The sequence below is a fragment of the Anopheles stephensi genome, chromosome 3, assembly GCF_013141755.1.
Source record: "Anopheles stephensi strain Indian chromosome 3, UCI_ANSTEP_V1.0, whole genome shotgun sequence".
NCBI lineage: Eukaryota > Metazoa > Arthropoda > Insecta > Diptera > Culicidae > Anopheles > Anopheles stephensi.
Window position 1 is genome coordinate 76,092,303 of NC_050203.1, and position 21,467 is coordinate 76,113,769.

The window sequence follows — 21,467 nt, forward strand, 5'->3', positions numbered from 1 at the left end:
CTTTGTTGGACTACTTATAGTTTATGTTTGTTTAGCTCCAACCAAGATGGTAGGTTGTGAGTAGTTTGATGAGCTAATATGCGGTTGTACATCGGGTTTGAATGATATGCGTAGGACAGGTTACAATTACTTGCAGCGTGTACAATTCCTGACACTGTAGACCAAACATGACTTCGACCCTTCGATTCTGAGAGTTGGTGTACTTAGAGAATCTATTTAATCGATCACTTTGTATGGGAAAATGTTCCTGGTCGCTTATGCATGAAACAAACCTCTCTCTTACCTGTATCGGTGAAAAGTTTTAAGTCGCGCAGCAGCATCCGTAGCTGGCCCATTTTGAACGGGAGCATGAACAGCGAAACACAAGTATTAAGTCCACACATACCCTCGGCAATGCTTCGAAAACACTGTGGGATGGTGTCGTACCCGAGAACAAGCTTCGGCAGGAAGAACGCGAACAGCACGTACAGGTAGTAGGTTACGAGTCGCACCGGATTAGCAGGCTGCTGACTGATGCCGAGCTTTTCGAAGATCTTCAGCGGTAGCGGCAACACTTTTAAGGGATCATCGAGAGGCTCGAAAAAGATCATATCGAGTGGTTGGGTGCAGTTGATGGCGTCTAGAATTCAAACACAACGAGAATGTTTGCTGTGTCCACGGTTGGCAAGACTTTTTATAGCTTGTGTCTGCTTTGCTCCAGCGAATGTGGTGTGTTTGTGAGTAGTTTGACAAGCTAATGTGCAGGTTGCACAGTTGGTTTGAGTGATGTGCGCTAGACAAGCGGCTATTATAAGCTTTTTCGCAAGCTTAGGAAAGCAGCGTAGACAATGTTTGCATTGTGCATTAGAAAACATCCTTCAGGACGAGATAGAGCGAGTAGGATTTCTTCACAAGCTCACTAAACTGCGCAATGTTGACGGGGAAAAGCTTGCCCGCTTTCAGCACGATCGATCGCTGGGAATGTTGTATCATGAAGTAAATTTGCTTCTGAATCGTTACGGGCTGATCGTACCAGGTGAGTTGCTGTAGCGCGCGGAGGACTTCGTCAGCCTGTAGCGTTGGGCAAGGTACGTTTTTAAGCGATTGTCAATGTTTGACGGTGGTCGGAAGACTTACCGAGTCGGTGAAATGTGTTCCGAATTGACAGTACGAGTACGTCTCGTATGTGAGTATCAGGAGCAGCAGGGATACGTTGAGTATTTTCGATGAAAACCCCTAGACAAGCGTAAAGAAAGGTTAAATGAAATCCGGGATCCATTACTTTACCTAAGGCACGCACCATTAGCAGTATGTAGAACAGCATTAAACACCAAATGGCGGTGCAGAAGGTAAGCTGTATCATCAACGCCGAATGCATCGCCTTCTGCAGCTTCGTCGCACACTCAAGCGTGTTGCGGTGTGATTGAATGACAACGTTGAAGTCGGCTTGCGATGCCAACGGTGGTAGATCACGAATTTGCATCGCGGTTATTTGGAACAGCATCGATGTAGTGCGGATGAGTGAAAAATCTACCACATCCTTGGTGCACAGCAGCAGCGACCCCGTCACATCCAGCACACCGACAGCCGCAATGTACACTAAATAGTGAAGCAAATTATAGCGAATATCCAGATAATAGAAGCTGGAGTGGAATGGCAAATGGAGAATAGACCGTCATTTAGCTAGCACATCGCGAACATAAGCCGTCGCACCACTCACTTCAACTCGGTAGGAAGGACATACTCTTCCTGTTCACCCGTCTGGTTGCGTAGATTTCGCACACAAACGACAAACGTAGCAATGGACGGCATCGCGAAGTACGTCACGCACACCCCCATAAAGTATTTGCAGTACTTGACGGCGGAACTGTTTATTTGGCCGTTCGTACGGACGAGAAAGGTGTAAATGTGGCCGGAGTACGATTTGTTGACACATTCCCGCAACATGTCCACCAGCTGGTAGAGATCGTCGCGCCTACCGTACAGTGCTGCCATCTGGACGAGAAGGTACACTGCGTAGACAATTTCGGAACCGACGCGCACCAGAGCGATCGGTTCGTCGATGTCCGTCAGAAAGCGCGTAATGATGCCGAATACGAAGAAAAACACGAACTGAAACCAGAACCGGAGCTGGAAGCTGTCGTCGCGCGGTAGCCCGAAAAGCTTCAGCATCCGGCAACCGATCGAGAGCACATCACGCGGACCGTCGATTTGAAGAAACTTCATGTCGGTAGGACCACCGCTCAATGGATTGTAGATCTTAAAACCTATCTAGAGTATTGTGGATGCTTTGCAGGACGAAGGTGCTTGAATGTGAGTAATATTTTATTCATGCTGTTTTTGCTACATGTACCTGTAGTACCTTCCAATAGCGATTGGCCAATTAGTGATGGGAAGGTGTTGAGACATCAAAGGCAAAAGCCCTAGAAGTTCTGAAGCTCTGCCTTGTACGTCCTATACCTACATGCATATTTTATAGCAGAAAAGTCCCTTCAAAACGTTTGTTTGCTACGCGTAATTGAGGTGATTGAAGTGATTGGGTGACCTGTACGGTGTCTGCAAACTATAAGTAATTTGATAAATGGAACGGTTAGGCTAACGATATCTGGTTAGCACTGGTTTACAAACGATAATGCTAATGTGGCATAATTCATGATAATTTCCATGTCCGAGTACGCTTCCTGTGAGTACGAAAAAGGTGCTTGTCATCCGTGATTGATTGTTCTATAGAATTCTTGTATTCTATCCGTTACTCATGAATTCTCAAACAAAAAACTTGATACCTTAAGTGGTACTTAAGAAGGAATAAGTCACTAAATTCGCTTCATTATCCATCAAAACACTCATTAGCTGGATATATATTTACCTTCAGTTGTGCAGTTATCCTATCCGTTTTAAAATACATTCTTAAGCACCAGAAAGAACGAGTACGATTTTTGAACGATTTCACTAAACTGTTGCACGCTTGCGGAGAACAGCTTCCCGGCAGTCATGACGATCGGTTGCTGGGAGCGTTGAATCATGAAGAGTATTTGCCGCTGAAGCGTAACCGACTGATCGTACCAGGAAAGTTGTTGCAGTGCCATCAAAACATCCTCGCCCTGTGTGTGGTTTTTTGGAGCAGCAATTAGTATCTGTGCGTACTATGAGTTGTGTGGTAGAATTACACTATCCGTAAGCTCTGTTCCTAGCGCACAGTAGGCGTAGGTTTCGATGGAGACGATTACCAGCAGTACGACAAGATTTAAAATTCGCGAATCCAATCCCTAGAGCAAGAAGGCATCAATCAGTCTGCGTGCGTCGGACAAGAATTCCAGGCCACGAACCATTAACAGGATGTAAAACATCATAAAACACCAGATACCGCTGCAACATGCGAGCTGAAACAGTAGGGAAAGATTTAGAGCGTCTTGCAACTTTTTCTTACACAGCAGCGTGTCCCGATGCATGTTGATCGCTTTGTTGAGCTGCTTCTGGGTGAATTGACCGTAGAGTTCTCGAATCTGCATCGCCGACAACTGGAACATTAGCGTGGTCGTCTTAATGGCAGCAATGTCCACTACATCCTTGGTGCACAAGGAGAGCGAAGATATTCCGGATAGTACGAATATGCTTGCCGCATAGATCGAGTAGTGCAGTGGATTGTAACGAATGTCCAAATAGTACAAGCTGTAACAAGTAGTAAGATTGTTAACCAGTTACTAGCAACTCTAATATCATTTCGGAGCACGAACTTCATTTCTGAGGATATGATAAATTCTTCCTTCTCACTCGTCTCGTTCCGCGCATTGCGCATGTACACCCCGATCGATGCTATCGGAGCCATCGTACAGTACAGGATGTAGAGAATCAGGAAAAATCTCACGTACGACACAGAGGATTTGTTAATTTTGACGTTCGATCGAATGAAGAACGCTTGAATGTCCTCCGAGCACGGTTGGCCGGCGCACTGCTTCAGCATATCGACCAGCTGATATAGGTGGGCACGTCGGAAGTAGAGTGCTACCATTTGAAAGCACAAGTACGAAATGAACATAATCTCGGAACTGAATCGAAGCACCATCACCGTATCGTCGAGCTGAAGTAGAAACCGTGGTATGAGGCTAAACACCAGATAAATAGCAATCTGAATCCAGTATACGAGCTTGAAGCGTTCGTTGTTGCCCAAACCGAACAGGCGAAGCAAACGACATCCGATGGGAATAATTTCACGAGCGTCGTCTAGCCGAAGGAACTTCATGCCTGAACGCGTGTCGTCTGGAGCGAGCGCGTGTACTTAACGTGCATGAGCTTTGAACGTGAAGTTTTATTTGATTTTCAGTGTATTAGGAGGGAGCCGAAAGCTGTGATGATGATTATTATTATTATGGGACAACGCATTTGATACATCTGATTACAGTGGCGGGAAGCGTAATCGGCATGGGATCGATTCAAATGTGGTTCTTGATTACCTAGACCGAAAGGGGTCACAATGAGTTTGAGAACTCTGGAGAAATGCTATTTGAATAATCGAATGACTTGTTCTTCGTAGTTCATGTGTTTATTCATGATCAAATTAGTCTTAAGTATAGTTAACGTACCTCAATAGTGCAACTGGAATCTGGGCTAGAAGTAGAACCTGATATCGGAGAGGACGATTGGGGAATCATGCGACTGTATTTCATGGTGATCATTCATACATACTTAATATCAGTCCAATTTGCTTTTGGCAATCGGCGAAACGTGATTGTCACGAGCTACCAGCGGCGGGAAGTGGTACTCGCTCTTTCAATTCATACAAAAAACCCAGCCCATATCGTGCGTGGCGTGAAATTTGCCATAAATTATGCATTCCTCAGAAGCGAATGAAGTGACGTTAGCTAAATTTGTCCCCTAGCCGTGGCGTGTCTCGCATGACGATCTTCAACTTTGAAGATGAGGTCATTGCTTCGGACCGGGGGGTTGGTGGGCATTCGCCACCCATTCTCGGAGACAACTCCCGATCCACACTGGTCAACTGGTATGTGTGTCCCAGTACGCGCACCGAACCACTCTGCGGGAGATCGGTACAGTGCGTGTGGTCGGCGGTGAAAATGTTTATTATTAGCAAAATTGGATGACCCATGCGGGGAGGCCCGTGATGTTGTCATCCTGCCATGGCACCCTGTCACACTGCGTCCATAATTCGCGACACCGGCGATGGACGTCGTTTCGGCTCTACTGGTGGGAACTTTATTTTTGTAAAAGGGCCTTGGACGAGTTGAGCATCGGTTGTCGCTTAGACGCCTCTGACGGCACGGTTTGGTGAAGAAGGCATAGTATAGAGGGAATGGTGCGAAAGTTAATTGAGCAGATAGAGCCGTCATACAGGCATCACACACATTCAGCAGTATCCGTTCGCGGAAGAAAGTTCTCACTGGATACCGGTTTGTTGTATGCATCCAGCCTCACCGTACCAACGTGACCAGCATAATCGTTCGTACCAAGACGCAATTAAACGAGTGCGAATTACAGATCGAACTTCACTCGTAAGAGGTACCGTTATCGTCGAACCTCCGATCTGTCTCACCACCAGCAAAAGTCCTTCAACGAGGTGGTAAAACATTCAACGGGCTTTGGAGTTGAAATCGGAGACCGGACCGAAACATCTGATTGACTCCAGCCGCCATCAGGTGACAGGTTGTGTGTGTGTGGTGCAGGTTGGTTCGTGTCCGCTAATTGCCACAACATCGGGCGGCGCTAGTCCACAGTTCGGTCGATTAGCGCGGCCACAACCCGACCTTTGATGTTGCGTTGCACAAGCAAGAACCGGCTTTAAAGTTCGCAAAAAATGAAGGGAGATCGACACGAGCGAGTCGATACGCGGAGCTGGAGTCGTCCGACCTGGGCCCTCCGTGTGGGCTTGTGCATGGCTAATAATTGGCTCCGGTCGTTCAGCCGGTCGTGGATCGTCGGTGAAGTGCCGGGTGTACCGTCGAAAATAATCATAAAAAGAAGGATTGCTCAAATTCGAGTGTGCTTTTTGTTGCGAAATTCTGACCACCGCTTGCCCCGAGTGCTCAATATCTACAAACTCAAAGATCTGCTAATGACGTTGATTGGTGTGCGAGCCGGGTTTAGATCAGTGACTGAAGAATATATCCAGCTCTCCAATGTAAAGCTAGTTTTGGCAGCTAATTGCGCACAGCTGGAGACTAGGTCAGTTGAGCTCTGTGGGAGCTCTGGAAATAAAAGATGGCGCTTATTAAATAATCATTTTCAAGTCACAATTCTATTCGGCATAATTAGAGTGTTCTCTTGACATTTAGCTTCGCTAACGAAAAGAGTTTGATTTGTGCTGAAGAAATTCTGCCGAATGTAATATCTAAGGTCCATTCCCTGTAATTAATATCCTGCCTCTAATAATTCAATGTCTAAAGCGTCGTTACGTACCTCTGCTTGTCACTGCGACGCTCTTTAACTAACATTTTGTCTTTCTGGCACGCTTGCTCCATCTATTAATCTTAGCGCCTGCGTTAGTAGTGTACAGTTTCACCCTCGAACCTACCAACCTGATGACCCACTTTCCGAATTGTTGAAAAAAAAATAGTGGAAGCAACAGGCCCATCATCTTCCGCTCAACCCATGTCTCGTCGACTCGTTGGTGCGACGGTCCATCCGGTGTGCGGAAGACGGAATTTTCTCTGGCAAATTCGCACATCATTTTCACGACAGCACAATCTCACCGTTCGATGCGTGGCGTGGTGTTGTGTATCCGTCATGCTCACCCAAACGATGAGTCTCTTTCGAGGTCTGTCTCGTTAGAGAGCAAAGCAAATTGAGACCGTCGGAAGTATAATCGTATAACGTTGTTTGGTGGCGGATGGGCATGGCGAAAACTCGAAGGAAACTCATTCGATTTCCGGTTTTCAGCCGGCGGAGGTACGAGATGTCTTAGTTCCAGTTCGGTTGTCATTTGACAGCGGGAAAACGACACGTACACGCGCGTGTGTGTCTGAGAAATTATGATCGAAAATGAAGTCTCCTGGAAAGGTGTGTTTGGTGGCTGTGTGTGTAGGAGTTAGAGCTATCAGCTCGTCCGAGGAAAGAAAGCCGCAAAAGAAAAGCGTCCAAGATTCCAGCTAATCACAACACAAACCTAGCGGGCACGTTAACTCTCACTTCTGCCAATCACCATCAGGCACGCTAATAGGACACGATAAACGATGTGGTAAATGTCGGTAGATTGTTTGACAGGTAGGCAGGCAAGCTGGTGGCGCTGTTTGTTTACTTAGCATAAACTGATGGCGCACCCAGCAGGTGGGATAGTCAGCCATAAATTAATCGAATAGCTTCTCTTCGGGCTTGTCGCTTCGCTGAAAAATGACTCTTTCTGGTGGTGTGTGTGTATGTGTGTGTTTTGTGGTGAAGAAGAAGGAGTGTTATGTTTGCGCTTTTCGGTCTAATAAAGGAACGTTTTAGGCTGTAAATGAAGCTCCTCTGGAATTTTGTGGCACTTTAATAGGCACCTTAATATCTAATATTAAGCTTGAGAGTTGTAGTGCGGATCTTTCACATGGGAATGTTGGTAATGTACTTCTTCCAATAGCTCGGTCTAAGCGGGCTAGAAACTAGGATTGGACTGCTGGTGATTTAATTTGGCAAGTCGTACCAACAACGTTAGAGTCAATCAACAAGAAGAGACTTTGTTGTGTTGGGCATTACTCATCCAACTTGTCAAAACATCAGCTATATACTGATCTGCTTTGTCTGCTTTAAGGACTAGAATGTAGTGAATGTGTGGCTGCTCGTACTCCAAGCTGAGTTTCAGCTTTATTTCAGCAGGCGATGTCAGCCAGGAAGCAACTTCGCACGGAAGAAATGGTACATTAAAAATGTCAAATTAATCATTTTTACAGCGAAGACGTGTGAATGTTGAACGCTACACGGTTGGCGATTTTGGTCAATTAACTAGACACACGTGTGTCATGCTTCGAGAAATTTACTGCCGCGCGTCAAATGTTTGTTCACATTAAAAATTCAACTTTTCTGCCAATTTAACGAACGTCGTCCTTGTGTTTCTCAAATGAAACCAAAGTTTAACATCAAAAAGTTCACCTTCAGCAAACAAGCGATGATCAGCCCCTCTGATGCACTCTGGAAGTTCTGTGCGAGTGGGAGAACACGTTTCGCCAACAAGCTCAGGCAGAATTGGTTCTTGATGCATCCATTGCGCTCTCCCAAGCCTGGCCCTGAGTTCTTGCCCATAAAGAATCAAGTTCACGTTCATCGAGCGCTGGCGTGAGTTTGTCAACTGGTTTTCCTGTATCCACCCTGATGTCCCGTAAATCAATTCATCCACGATCGTCTTCCTCGCTCCCTGACGACGAGTTTCACCTCTTCCGGTACACGGCTAACGAGTGTGCGTGTGTGTGTGTGTGTGTGTGTGTGTGTGTGTGTGTGTGTGTGTGTGTGTGTGTGTGTGTGTGTGTGTGTGTGTGCAGTTCTGTGGTTCGATGTAAATCAACGGCAAAACACGGCTCGGGCGGTGTGGGATTATGTAACATGCACCTTTTTTTTCCTGTGCGGACGTCTTGCAGAATTGTTTTGGCCGCCTCGCAGCCAATGTATTGATTGTGAGCGCCCTCTGCCTCACTTTGGCTGGGATGGTTGTCTGGGTAGAGTAACCCTCACAAAAGAAGAAACTGTGTGTTTCCATCGCGAACAGGGGTTTAATGAACCTTGTGTGGAAGTGGGTGTTTGCTTGGTGATGCGCCCTCTTGAGATTGAGAAGCCCCGACACGTACACTCCACAAGACGAGACACCAGGACAAGGATGGGTTTGATACGGCGAGACATGGTAGATCAAAAATAGAACCAAACCACGATGACACACACCGCAAGTAGTGACGATCTTTTCCGGTTTTTTTTTTTTTGCTGTGCGGTGGGATGTCTCCTACTGGTTTACGGCTTTTCTCGTGGAAGACATTAAAGCGCGACCTATTGCCGGTGGTGGTCGATTGGTTGTTTCGGAAGTTTTCAGCATCGATCCCTCATTCCCTCTAATTTTATGGGCTTTTATCGAACGTTAAGTGTGTGTCGGCTTGGTGATTCTCGTTCACTACTAGGAAATGGGTGGTCGTTCGAGAAAAATTTCACTTAAGCAGCGGATGAACCCTCCTTGTGCGAGTACAAATTTATGGCGCTTGTGTGCGCATATTTGGTTGTGGCTTTGAGTTTGCAGTGACACGAGCATCGAATCGATCGGGAGAAGATGTTAGTGAGACATTTGAAAGGAATCCGGCCAAGATCGATCGATCTCAATCGGTGGAGTTGGGTTAAATGTGCTGGATATTGGAAAATAAAATTACGAAGAACAGCAGCTTGGTGGTGAACCGAGGCCACTAACGGTAGTTCTGTGGTAAAACTCGCTGCATAGGACAATTTTATTAGGATTCAATTACAATTAGATGTACGGAGGAAGAATTTCAATAGAACGGGGGACACGGCTTGAATGTAGCGAACATGCTCTTCTCGACATTTCAATGTGCTAATTTTCCGTTTTTTCTTCTCTTACACAGGTAAGTTGTCTTCATCGGCGTGCAGTCGGGCGTTTTCCTTCCTTTACACCAGCTTTTCTTGAAACAAGCGATTCGAGGTATACGTGTAACATTTAATTTTTAATTCCATTCCGTTCCGACACTCAAAAGGAAGAGCCCAAACATGAGGGGTATCCTTGTGGCACCCAATCAAACTGTGTGGCACTGGAGCGACAAATCGTTCAAGCTTGAACGCAGTCGTAATGTACGAAATTGAAGGAAAAGTGACGGTTTTGTAGCATTTAGACGGTGCCGGCAATCGATAAAACTTCGAGGTCGTACTTCCCCGTTTTTTGTTTGTGAAGCATTTTTCGGTGCAGTTGGAGTTGGTGAAGCGTGGTTCGACCCATTCACCCTTACGGCGCGGTGCGATGGTTCGCTTTTATGGTGGTTTGGTTTCATTGATATGTCATTTGTCGGGTGGCGGTTTTTTTATTTTGTGAAGCAACGTCCCACTTCAAGGAATTCGCTCAAACGGGTTTTGATTTTTATTGTATCTTTGCTGATGTTAGATTTCAAACTGCATTTTTTATTTATGCGTTTATACTTTTTTTTGTTTTATTTATGAATTATTTTGTTCGTTTATTTTCAATTTCAATTTATTATTTTGCTTGGTTTTATTTAAAATTGATCAATTTACTTGGTCTTTTCTCTTTTTCTTTTTTTCCTTTATTTTTATTTTTTGTTATTGTGCAAACATTTCTTCGTTTGTTTTTATTCTCCCTTTCTTTTGTTTTGCTCCATTTTAGTTTAAAATGGGTTTCTACTTATTCTTATATTGTATACTCTTTTTTCTTTATTTTGATTTCAGTTTTCATGTTTATTCCTTTTTCTGTTTAACTCTTGATTAATTGTGATTCTTTCTAATTTTATAATGTTAAATTTTTATTCCATAATTTTTGTTCGTTTTTTGTTCTGTCTTTGATTTCGTTCAGTTTATTTCTCATTTTATTCTTTTCTATTTAATTTTCCTTTGTACTAAATTTTTTTCTTTAGTTTTATTCTATTTTTGTTTTTTTTTTTTTATCTTTTTCTGTTGTGAGTTGTTTCTGGCACGAGTCTGTCCCATAATTATACACCGCATCGAGTTCATGTTCGTGACATACGAATTTAGGTGGTTAAGCACCCTTCCTTCTCTGTCTCTTACGTTTCTCCCCTTGCCTCCTCCTCCTCTTCCATTTCTCTTATTTTTCCTTATCTCAACGTTGTGTACCACAACACCTATATAGCGTGCCGCGCCAGGTTGAGGACGCTTGACAATCAAATTAGATAACTGACACGAAATGATTTCGTTTTTCCACCCAACGACGACTTCACTCGGTAGCTAATAGGAAAAAGGAAGAAAAACAAAAAAAAAACAGCCATAAGAAAAATAATGATAAATGATCTCGCGCTCCGTATGTGTTCCATTCTGTTGGGGACATTAAAATGGTAGGAAAAGTGTTCGGTTTTTGTTGTTTTTTTCTTGTTTTGTTCGCCTGTGTTTCCACTGTTTCACGAGATGATGAAGGAAGCATGGCCGGAAAACAAAAGCAGTGAAAGAAAAAGCATAAAACAAAACAGCACAGCGGTAGTAGTAGTAGCAGTTGTTGTTCAATTCGGGTCGGTGCGCACCCTTCACACAGCAGCAAAACGCCACCCGGACGACTGGGCGAAGGTCGGTAATTACAAAACCGTTACATTCACCTTCGAGCACCAGCACCATCATCACCAACCCCAGCTGACCGTAGCTGGAGCCGGGGTTTGGTCGTCGTTCGTCACCTGTGGTTTAAAAAGGAACGAAAAAAAAGAAGAGAAATGTATGTCAGCAACCGCGCGCACTTGCGACTGGGGGTGTTGTCTGGCAGCAGTAGGAAGTTGGAAAATGCCCTACCAAACCAAACCCCGCCGTTGGAAAATGGGTCTTCTTGGTCAGTGAAACGTGTAACGTCCGAATCGAAAACAACAGGCGAACGCATGCAAAAGGGCTCTCACACAGGGTAGGGTTGAACGGTTTGTTAGGGTTTTGATCTAGGTGGGCTATCCGATACCTATTTGCATCCGGAAGTAGAGCGTGTGCGTCTAGCGGGGTCCCAGTGAATGGATGGGGGTTGCAGTGAAAACCGAAAATGATTTTCTTTTCCCGCATGTTTCTTCTGGCTGTAGACACTGTCATTTGAAGTGTTTCGGTGGTGTTGATCGAATGAAAAAGGGGTTTCGAATTTTTTGGGGTGTTCATTTCCCAGTTCGACACCCAAAGAAAATGGCCGGAAGGTTTAGTCGTAAATCAAATGAAAATAATTCTCAATTACTGATGAAAAAGAAGCGTTATTTTGGTTAAAAAGTTTGATATTTTGCTATGATAGAAAAGCAAATGTTTATATACTTATGTGCGGCACTGTAGGCACATTATTGCTAAAATTGCTCAAATACTATTGATTACCTGTCACCGGGAAAAGTGTTCAGGTTTAGTTTCGCTTGTTTTAGTCCAACGTGAGACCAGACAATTGAGACCAGAGTAACCAAACAGAGCTCTTTCGGTTCAATAACCCCGGCATCTACAATAATATTTGCAGAAATCGATATTCCCAATTTAGGTCCTGTTGGGCGTTAACAAGAGCTACGTTCATCCGGTCAATGACCCGTAATGATACATAAAATTAGCTTTTTTTCCCCCGGTTGTTCTCAGAGTTCCCGGAGACAGAGAGAGAGAGAGCGAACCGGCAGATGTCGATAATGGTAATCAATAGTACAGCAGTGTGATGAGGGTGGCTGGTTCTGGTGGTTGACACGCGGCAAACCGTTTCCGGTTTGATTCTGTTGATAGTTGCTTAGGATGCGGGTGTCACAGCATTTCCCCCTATCCGTAGAATCCGCCTGTGGGAAAATAGCCATTCGGGGTTGGTGCATGGCGTGATGCAGCATTAGAAGAATGGTTTGATCAGCTTCTATTCTATTTGGACTAAACTGAAGAGGGGTTAGAGAGAAATGTATATTCTGGACATCAAGACGCCAAGAATAGAGGTTGAAGACTGTGGTCGAACACGTTTGCGAGCGGAAACCATAAACTAACGCGCAGGAGAATTATTATGCAACGAGCATAATATTGTTTGGGTGTATTTAGCAAGGAACATACTCGACACCTGCGTAGGGATGTTAGCAAAACAGCCAAAAACATCAATCGTTCTGCACACTCATAATGCTGAGGTCCAACGGACTTCCTGCTCCACTTCTTACCATACCGGGTGTGCGTGTCAGGAACTTCACTGGTTTCGCGTCCAACCATCATCCCGTCCACGTGTTTTGAAAAGGACCGTGACTGACGGTATTGTATGCATAATGAAGTATTGCCGCTGTATCGGTTTCCTGTTTGTCATTGCGGTTTTCCAATGGTCTGGTGGAACCGAAGCAGCTGGCAAAGTTGCGTCACGCTTAGCACGCGCGTCTGGTACCTGTGGGACTCTAATGGGAAGGATCTTTACGCATGACTTGGTAATGTTTACATGGAGAAACCACTGTTCGGTGGATAGTTGAGCGCTTTTTTCTCATGTTGTACAGTAAACACACACACACACACACAGGGATAGAGAGAAAGAAGATCCCGAAAGAAAGAGCCCTATTCCAGACATGCAGGGCAGGATTGGTTGGTAAATGTTTACAGAACTCGTTAACACAATCGATGCACGCATCGTGTGCGCTACTTTCCCATTCTTAATGTTCATGTTTGAAGTGGTTCCTAGCCCCATCGTGTGCAATTCGTTCCGTGAAGAGTCCTCGAATTCTCGCGCGCGCGTATACAAAGCACACGAATGCTGGGCAAGTATCGTGCCCTTTGAAATGGTTCATATTTCACTCTAAAATCGGGGTGTCTATTCGGGTCTTGAAAACTATCATCGCCAAGTACTGACCACTCCGGACGGTGGCAAGCCCTTGGCAAAGTCAAGATGATCCGAGACGAAAACGTGCTCAACACTGCTCGAGTTGACGATAAGTTTGGGTAACGGCGAGAAAGAGTTTTCGTGACCAAACGCTAGGCAGTGATCATTAAGAGCTGGCCAGTGGTGGGTGGATGATAATTATGAAGTTGCCGTCGAAAGATGAACCTTGAGCGGGCGCTTCTTTTAGATGAGACGCATCATTATAGACAGCGACTTTGAAGAGTGTCGGTATGGGAAAAGTGCTGCCCATGGTTCTCACGAACAGGAAGAGTGTTTGTGTTTTTCCGTATTCATTACTATTTTTAAACTAGATTTAGATATTGGAATGCTATTCTGCTCTTATTTATCTAGAGAATTGAAGTATTCTTTTTAAGAAATAAAAACAAAATCCAACGCTATCGAAAGTATCGCAAAACATACACAGTGTGCTCTCTGCCCAACATACCCGCGCTACTCTTTATAATGATCATCTGGGCTATAACCTAGTTTCAAAAATAATCCTCACGTAATACACTTCTCTACCGCCACGCTGAGACACGGGCCGAAGTTTCAGGTTAGTTTGAATGCTATGAGGTCACACGTTTGTCTTCGCTAGCTTCATTCTACCAGCTTCCGCTTCATTTTGATTGGCTTAGTGCAGCGAAACTGCTGCTGCTCTTCACCGTCAAACGCTGGCTGGCTGGTGACGATCGCGTCCCCGTTGAGTCGGCACACTTCCGATGTCGTGACACGCACTCGCTGACTGTTCTGAGTCAGCCAACGTTCGGTCGGTCGATGTACGGTCGGACGGACGGTTCGCGCTGCGAGCTGATGATTTGTATGGTTGTGAAGCCGGCGGAAAAATGCCGGCAACCGTAGAAAGCAGTGGTTGGCAACATCAGGTTTACGAGAGTTATATTCAAATTCAAATTAACCCTAAAGTAAAACAGTTTAAGAATCGTCCTGATATCTCGTCAAGAAATTCTGGTCTAAAGATGCTAGATATTACAGAATATCTTGAGGGCTTCTCAACCCTGACTAAGGAGACATTGCCATGAAATGATCCGTGCTGGTTTCATGGTGACCTAAGCGTTTGAGAATTGCACGCCCTGTACAACCCTTCCATCTTCACCCTAGTGGCGCGATCTATCCGGCGCAGCGCTCAAGTATGCGGCATTTCTTTCAAGAATTTCGATCGCCTGCTAGAGCAGAGTGGACGATAGAAAGGTGGAAAGCATTTTTAAACCATTTGATGTGAGTATCGCTCACACTCTCTCGGGCAAAGCATTTTTACCGGCCAGCGAAAGATTGTTGAAGAATCAGACGACAAATCCCTGTGGCTGTAGCTGTCGTTGCAATGCGTTGAAAAACTAACTTGTAGTCAATTTCTTGTTGCTAAAACTAGTCATCTTGAGCTAGCTTCAGTGAGTTGTAATGTGCAACACTTTTTTTTATATTGAAAAAGAGGTCATTAATATTGGCCCCGGCTTTCCCTTTTCTTTTCCCTTACATTATTTCCTGTGGTCAGAGCCTTAGCGATAATGCTCGATGTCTAAGGGCGCGAGCAATTTATAAATTACTCATGAATCTAAATTATTTTCCGCACTGGGGGGCTTTACTGTATCGTTTTCCAGGCGAAAAAGCAAAACGGGAAATGCATCCACCCCGGGGTAGGGTGACACCTTTTTTTACCCCTCACCCGGACGGTGGAAATGGGCTCGCCTTGGGAAAATGTGGTGCGTGTCGCAACGGAACCAGTTAGCGCAAGGTATTCGCTGGAATCGATCAAACCACCAGTGGTGGTTGCATCGGTTTTGATCGATTAAATCGACGTTCCAGGTAGAGGAGCGCACGGAAAAAAAGTGGAACGTGCACCACAAACACGTCCCGGTGGGTTGGTATTGTGTAGGAAAAGCTTCCAAAATGCCAATTGATGGCGGTTTCCGTTTCTGGTTTGAATAGTTTTAGTAAGCAAGCAGGCAGCAGGAGAGGAAGCTACAACCAACTACTATTACACATTGGTGGTGTGTGAACATGTACCAGACGAATATCTTGGAGACGGGAAGGAAAAAAGGGGCCAACGGGAATGAAAGAAGGGAGGAAGGGTTGGCAGGAATTGTTGGAGAAAGTAAAGAATTGTGATTGAAACCGTAATGTGCGCGCGCGGAATCATTACGTGCCGGCATAGACGACACACGCGGGACGGTATGATGAAACTCGGTACCTCCGATAGGCCACACGGCCAGTGTAATTGGCGCGGTTTTATTTTCCGTTTGCGAATTCCACGGCCCAATGGCGCTCAGGCTGTCAAGGAGCACGTTTTTCTTGATTGCTAGCTTGTTTTGAAATGGCATTCTCACAGCAAACGGTCTGATCGGGGGAAAAATCTGGTAATCTGGATCGGCGTCGTACTGGATCTGGTCCACGAGCGATGACCGATTAGACAGGCACAAGATATGGATGGGGGCAGCAGGGATCTTTTTGTTTCTTTCTCCGCGGATGTAACTCGTTTGTAAGCAGCTTCTGATGTGAGTGAGAGTTGACTTTTACCTGACGGATGGGAGTGTAAGATAACGGATCGGATTGTTATTGAATTGCAAAAGAGGATTTGTGTTCGTGTGTGTGTAGTCCATCCAATATCTGGATCTCTGAAGATGTTGGAGGTGAATTTCTTGGTGGAGATGCTTAGAACATACCCCTTTCGAAGTTCATGATCGTAACGGCATCTATCAACGTGAAGGTGAAGGTGAAATAAGACTCTCCCGTTTGGGAATTGTACAAGATATTGAGATTAATTCCCAAGCTTTGAAGATCAAGCACTGGTTGACTATTTCCAGAGTTGGAAGTAGTGGATATCGTGGTGGCCTGATCTTGACCGCCTGGTAAAGAGAAAACCAGCTTAGTCCCGCCGAGGTACTTGCTTTGCACAAAATGGGCAAAGGTTTTAATTAGAGATAAAGACTGACATTAGAATTTGCGGTGCAAGAGCCTCCTGTGTCCGTACGATCGTTTGCATAGATTGATGATCGTCTTTGATCAATGCAATCGTGGTAGTGGAGCATAGTTTATGGAGATAAAACGATTCCCGGGACCTTTAGCTAGTTTTCTCTCCATTGGAAGCAGGCAAGCCCTGGTGGGAAGCCAATTCGTCTCACTGATAATAAACACATACACAGGTATGCACTCTTGGATCTTGGATGATCTGTAATTACTTTGCGCGTGGCTATTCTTTAATGCGCACAGGGGGAAAAAAGTTAACCACTGTAACTGATTACGCGGAGCTCGGGGGAGTGGATTAAAATTTAAATTACATCACCTACAATTTTCCACGAGATATGAACTAAGAGAACCTTAAGGATGTTTTTCGCATTAGATCGTAAGCTTCGGGGGCGAAGCGTATCCAATCGGACCTCTATCGTGGCCGTGAGTCAATAATAATAATCACACCGACGGGGGCAAGTTGAGAGGAGGCTCATTCCGATCTGGAAATCGTCCAGTCGATGTGGGGGCAGGCAATTGCTCCGATTTTTCCCGAGGCTTACGATGCACGCCAGGGCTTCCTCTCGCAAGCAGCCGGTGGGATCGACTCCCGGCTGGATGGAAAAATAGCGCCACGGGAATTAGATCAAGCGGAACGGAGCAGCGATGATGTGCTGAAAGCTGCGTTGATGTGCATCGTCGATGGTCGTCGAATGGATTGACGGGAGCTGAGATGGTGAAGGAGCAAAAAAGGGAAGAAAAAAAAACCAAACCGCTTGCAAGAAAAACACCTCTCGTGGAGAAGCAAACGGCAAGAAAACGAGTCTTTGAACGTGGTGGAGAATAATTGGATCTTTTGCTGGAATCGATCAGATTGGAGCATTGTTGGATTACTCGCCTGGTTAAAAGCAGGTTGCACCGAATGGTTTTATAATTCCATCGATCATCTTTTTGGTGTGATGCGAGGTAAACCCGTTACGCCTGGTATTTTTAGTGGAGCGCCAGAGAGAGAGAGGCCACTTTCAAATCTCGTTAAACTGAACTGAAAACCAAGGTGAAGGTGAATAGTGCCTTCAAGAAAATTGGGAGCACGAACTTCTTTTCGTCTAAGAGTAATATTGGACCTTAGAGCCGCACAAAGGTCGCCAGTTAAGTATGCTGTTTTGTCCGTTTATAAGTGTAATATTTGATCGCCTGTTAGACGAACGAAATATTGCTCTTCAAACATCAATTCCACAATTGAATAAGTACTGCATGCCCTCAGGGACAGCGTTCACTGACGATGTGTGTGGCCGCGTGTTCTTTCCTCCTTTTGTTTCGAGTGCTTTTGATGTTGTTTGATGATTCTCTTGATGTGGACAAGCAAACAAACTGCAACGAGCACAGCAGCACTTAAGCTGCGGTTTGCTCGGTCAAGATCAAAGCAGATCCAGAAGCAGACCTGCCGTGCCTTCTCTAGCAAAGAGAGGTTCAAGCAAATAGTGATCAACTGGCTGTGGGTGTTTCGGTTTGGTACCGGCTTTCTCCTACGCAGCAGGGCGACTCGACGACTGTTCTGAAGATGCTTAATTTTAGAGCTGTTGAATGACAATCAGAGATGGAAGAACACCCCCCGAGAAGTCTTTAAGTGGATGCATCGATAACACCATTTAGGCTTGTTTTGCTTCCCATTAGCAACACTGCGCCGTCATAAACCCGACCACGAAATGCGACTCGAGTATGTGACCTAATGCAATGTCTTTCCGCGCTTGTGTTTTAACCGATTTACCCGATTGTTTCGTAATCGCGAATTGCTTTCCTTCCCGGTACATTCGTCACTCGGTCGGCTTTGTGTGCAAAGTCGCGCACCGTAAGCGTAAGACGTGTGTTTGAACCAACCGTGCCCGAGGGCAAATCCCCGGGACCAAGCCCAAAAGCATACCGATTGCAAAGAATGCACACGCGTAACTTGGCGAAAGCAAACGGGGGAAGTGGTTGCAGCACCCCGAAAGTCCCGCTGGAACGGTTGGGAAGCTAACCTCAATAGCCGCGGGCAAATAGAATTCGTCTTGTCGGGTGGGTTTGGTTCCTTGAGACGTTTCGTTGAGGTTGGAACAAGAGTAAGGGGTGAGATGGGGTACCGTACAGCTAGGACCATACACAACGGGTCCCGGAAATGTAGTCCGATAAGGATCGAAGCAGTTACGAGGCATTCCGTTAGGATTTTTGCCTCAGAAAAGTAGGCACTAGCTGGGTCTCTGTGTGTCTGCAAGACGTAACCTTCCCGGCTGACCTCAGTTGTTTGGCGTTGTACCTCAAGTTGCTTTCCAGAAAAAAAAACACAACGGATTGTTTTTGTGGAAATTATTGCACACCACAAAAACCATCTCTCAGGGACGTGGAGCCAAAGATATTGGCGGTCCTTGGGTTGTAATTTTCTGCGGAACGGTAAAGCTATTTTCACTATCGCGCCACGTCGATCATTGGTCATTGGGGGGGAACCTCCAGCGACAACAAAGGCGGTGCGGAAGTGCACAATACGACTGACGGCATCGAATTGCTATTTTTCCTCCCGAAGGTGCCAGTCTGGCTACAACTCGGCTCTGCAGCTGTACATTTCGTCGTCTGCGGTCCGCGATTTGTTGAAACGCGAGCAGAAGGCGCGTGCCTTTTCGGTGACGTGATATGCCCGGGTACGCTGGATGTGAAATGCCGAAGGTACAAAACCTGGTAAGAATTGGCTTGCCCCAGCGCACGGCAACGCTAATTGAGTTCGAAGCCCCGCACGCTCCAAGCAGAAACTGGAGTTTAATGAATTGCGGGCGCGATAGGCTAAACTGCAACCGGGAAAGGACCAACCTAACGAACCGTGGAACAAAAGCAATGAGGTCTAATTTAAAAATTAATTTGTCTTACCCTTCTGAGGAGGGGTTAGCGCAATTGCAAGACTAGAAGCGAAATACTGCGGGGTCCGCGGTTTGCTACTCGATCGCGCCTATGGGCAACACAAACAGAACCGACGGGCGGGAGTGGAGTACCTTGACAATTGTTTATGGACGAGCAAGCGGGGGACTCTTACAGGGTCGAAGATGTGAGATAAGAATAAATCACACCAATACCGCGCCAACAGTTAGAGGCCGCGAGGCATCATTTGTGCCTCAACAGTTTGGTTAGTGTACAACGGTCCAATGTGGTCGTCACGGAAGTGACTTCACCCTTAAGTAACTTCTCCGCGGAGTTACTACGGAAGCCACCGAGGTGAGATGCACGATCGATCACAAGCGCTTCGAGAGATGATGGTATCGCGAGAGAGCGAATGATTGGTTGTTTGCCGTCAGCAAGACTTCTGTCCACCTCGGGTCCAACGTAGGTTGGTTCTGGAAATCTATAATCTCAGCCAGACAGACCGACTAGCCGGGGGTGAAGTCGTCGTGCAATTTGTTCGCGCGTCATCGCTGCACTCTATCGTGGGCAGCGATTTAAGGGTCTGTAGCAAGGGGGGGTCCATTACCGACACACCCACCCAACAACGACCGCGATGTCACGGCGTCGGACAGAGCGAGAAACAGCGGAGAGAACATAATTTTATAATTGGAATAGATTTTTATTGCCTCGGTTTGTTTGGTTGTCCCGGCGTCTGTGGTCTATGTCTCATTATATGAGACGTTAGTGCCGCAATTCGTCATCAGCAGTGTGTCTGTGCCGTGCGGTGTAGTCATCTATCAAGACATGCTTTAATGGCAATTGCAGTGCCAGTGAGCAGTGCAAGTGGAGTGGTTTTGAGGTGCCACAATGACTTCTGCAGTTGGGCGTGACTTTCCTTCCTGGCTGTAACGTTTTGTAACTACATTTCCGGTCTGAAGGCGTTAGCGTGGATCGAGCAAGGAAAAGATTCTGGATACTTTCTGATACGGCTAGGGGGCAATAAACTAGCGGATGCGTGCTAAGAGTACCCGTGATACTGAAATCTGACTAACCGTCCCTAAAGGTGTATTAATAGATGCATCCGGCAATGGAGCGTACGAGAAATGAGAGCACTCGTTACTCTCCTTTACCTTCAAGTGATGAATTCAGACCCCCGTTCGAGGCGGAAGTATCAAACTCGCGACTGAGAAGCGCTGCTCACCATCCAAACAATGTATCATTCTTGGCGTTGGAGCTGCTCCTCACGGTGGTCAACCTAGATCTTTGGAAGATCTAGAGCACGGCAAGGGTGGTTGTAGGTCGTTTTGCTTCAATAATTTAGCATATCCCCTGTCGTGTGTCCAGCCGACGACGATTCTAGCCGGTCAAGCAGATGGTTAGGGTAGGAGGGGCACCACTTTGAATGATCAGTCACGATATCGTTACCTTGCCTTAGAAATGCATACCTCCCCACGGACAGAAGACATTATCATAGCCGGTTTTTTTTTCAGACAACTGCGGTTGCTGTGGATAGTTTAGGCAGATCGGGTTTAATCAAAATTGTAAATGATACGGGTGAAGTTGAGAGGAAAAAATCCACCAGAAATGGTACGCGATACACAACCCTCTGCAGCTGTGTTGTGGCTTTTGCGCATGAATAATGCATGATACGGTGGAATTCTTCGGTGGATGAAGTTGTTTACAAAAATTTGCCGTGAGGTTTAGGTTGCTGATTTAAGAGGGATGATTGCGAGACGCGAGATGATGAGGTTGGTCCGATAAGATGAGAATACAGTGATACAGTTAACTATTTTGATGAGAACCGTGGACGAGTGGTCTACCTCCATTGTTCCCAAGAACTCGTCAGTTTGAGGTGCGTAATGAGCAAAGGAAAGATTGCAATTCTTTCTCAAATGATGATGATCATCACCATTACCATCAGTGGCGGGGAAGCTGTGTGCCGAGTAGTTGCCCTTAACTGATCGTGATTATGCCTAATTCCAAACGCGTCTGCCAGATATTCTGGTTGGTGATTTAATAGCGCATCAGGCACATTGAGATGCGTTAAATATCTGCCAGCGTCTTCAAACTTCACGGCGGATCTTAATTCCGTTCCAGTTGCAGATACCTGGGAAACCACTCAAAATGGCTAGTTTTTCATTAAAATCACCCC

The 21,467-nt window shown here is 45.8% G+C and overlaps 2 protein-coding genes across 3 annotated transcripts in view; one reads left to right on the plus strand and one right to left on the minus strand.

The window, feature by feature from the left end:
• LOC118510801 (serine-rich adhesin for platelets) overlaps nt 1-21,467 on the plus strand; it is a 172,415-nt gene that overhangs the window by 80,754 nt on the left and 70,194 nt on the right. The gene's annotated exons all lie outside the window — the stretch shown is intronic.
• Nucleotides 3,203-4,616, minus strand: LOC118510805. The gene has a single exon (XM_036053120.1). It carries the CDS (start codon nt 4,217-4,219, stop codon nt 3,539-3,541), a length of 681 nt encoding a protein of 226 aa, XP_035909013.1. The 5' UTR covers nt 4,220-4,616; the 3' UTR covers nt 3,203-3,538.

What these genes read in the sequence shown, in the direction of transcription:
- LOC118510805 (XM_036053120.1), bottom strand. Translation starts at nt 4,219, where the DNA reads ATGAAGTTCCTTCGGCTAGACGACGCTCGTGAAATTATTCCCATCGGA.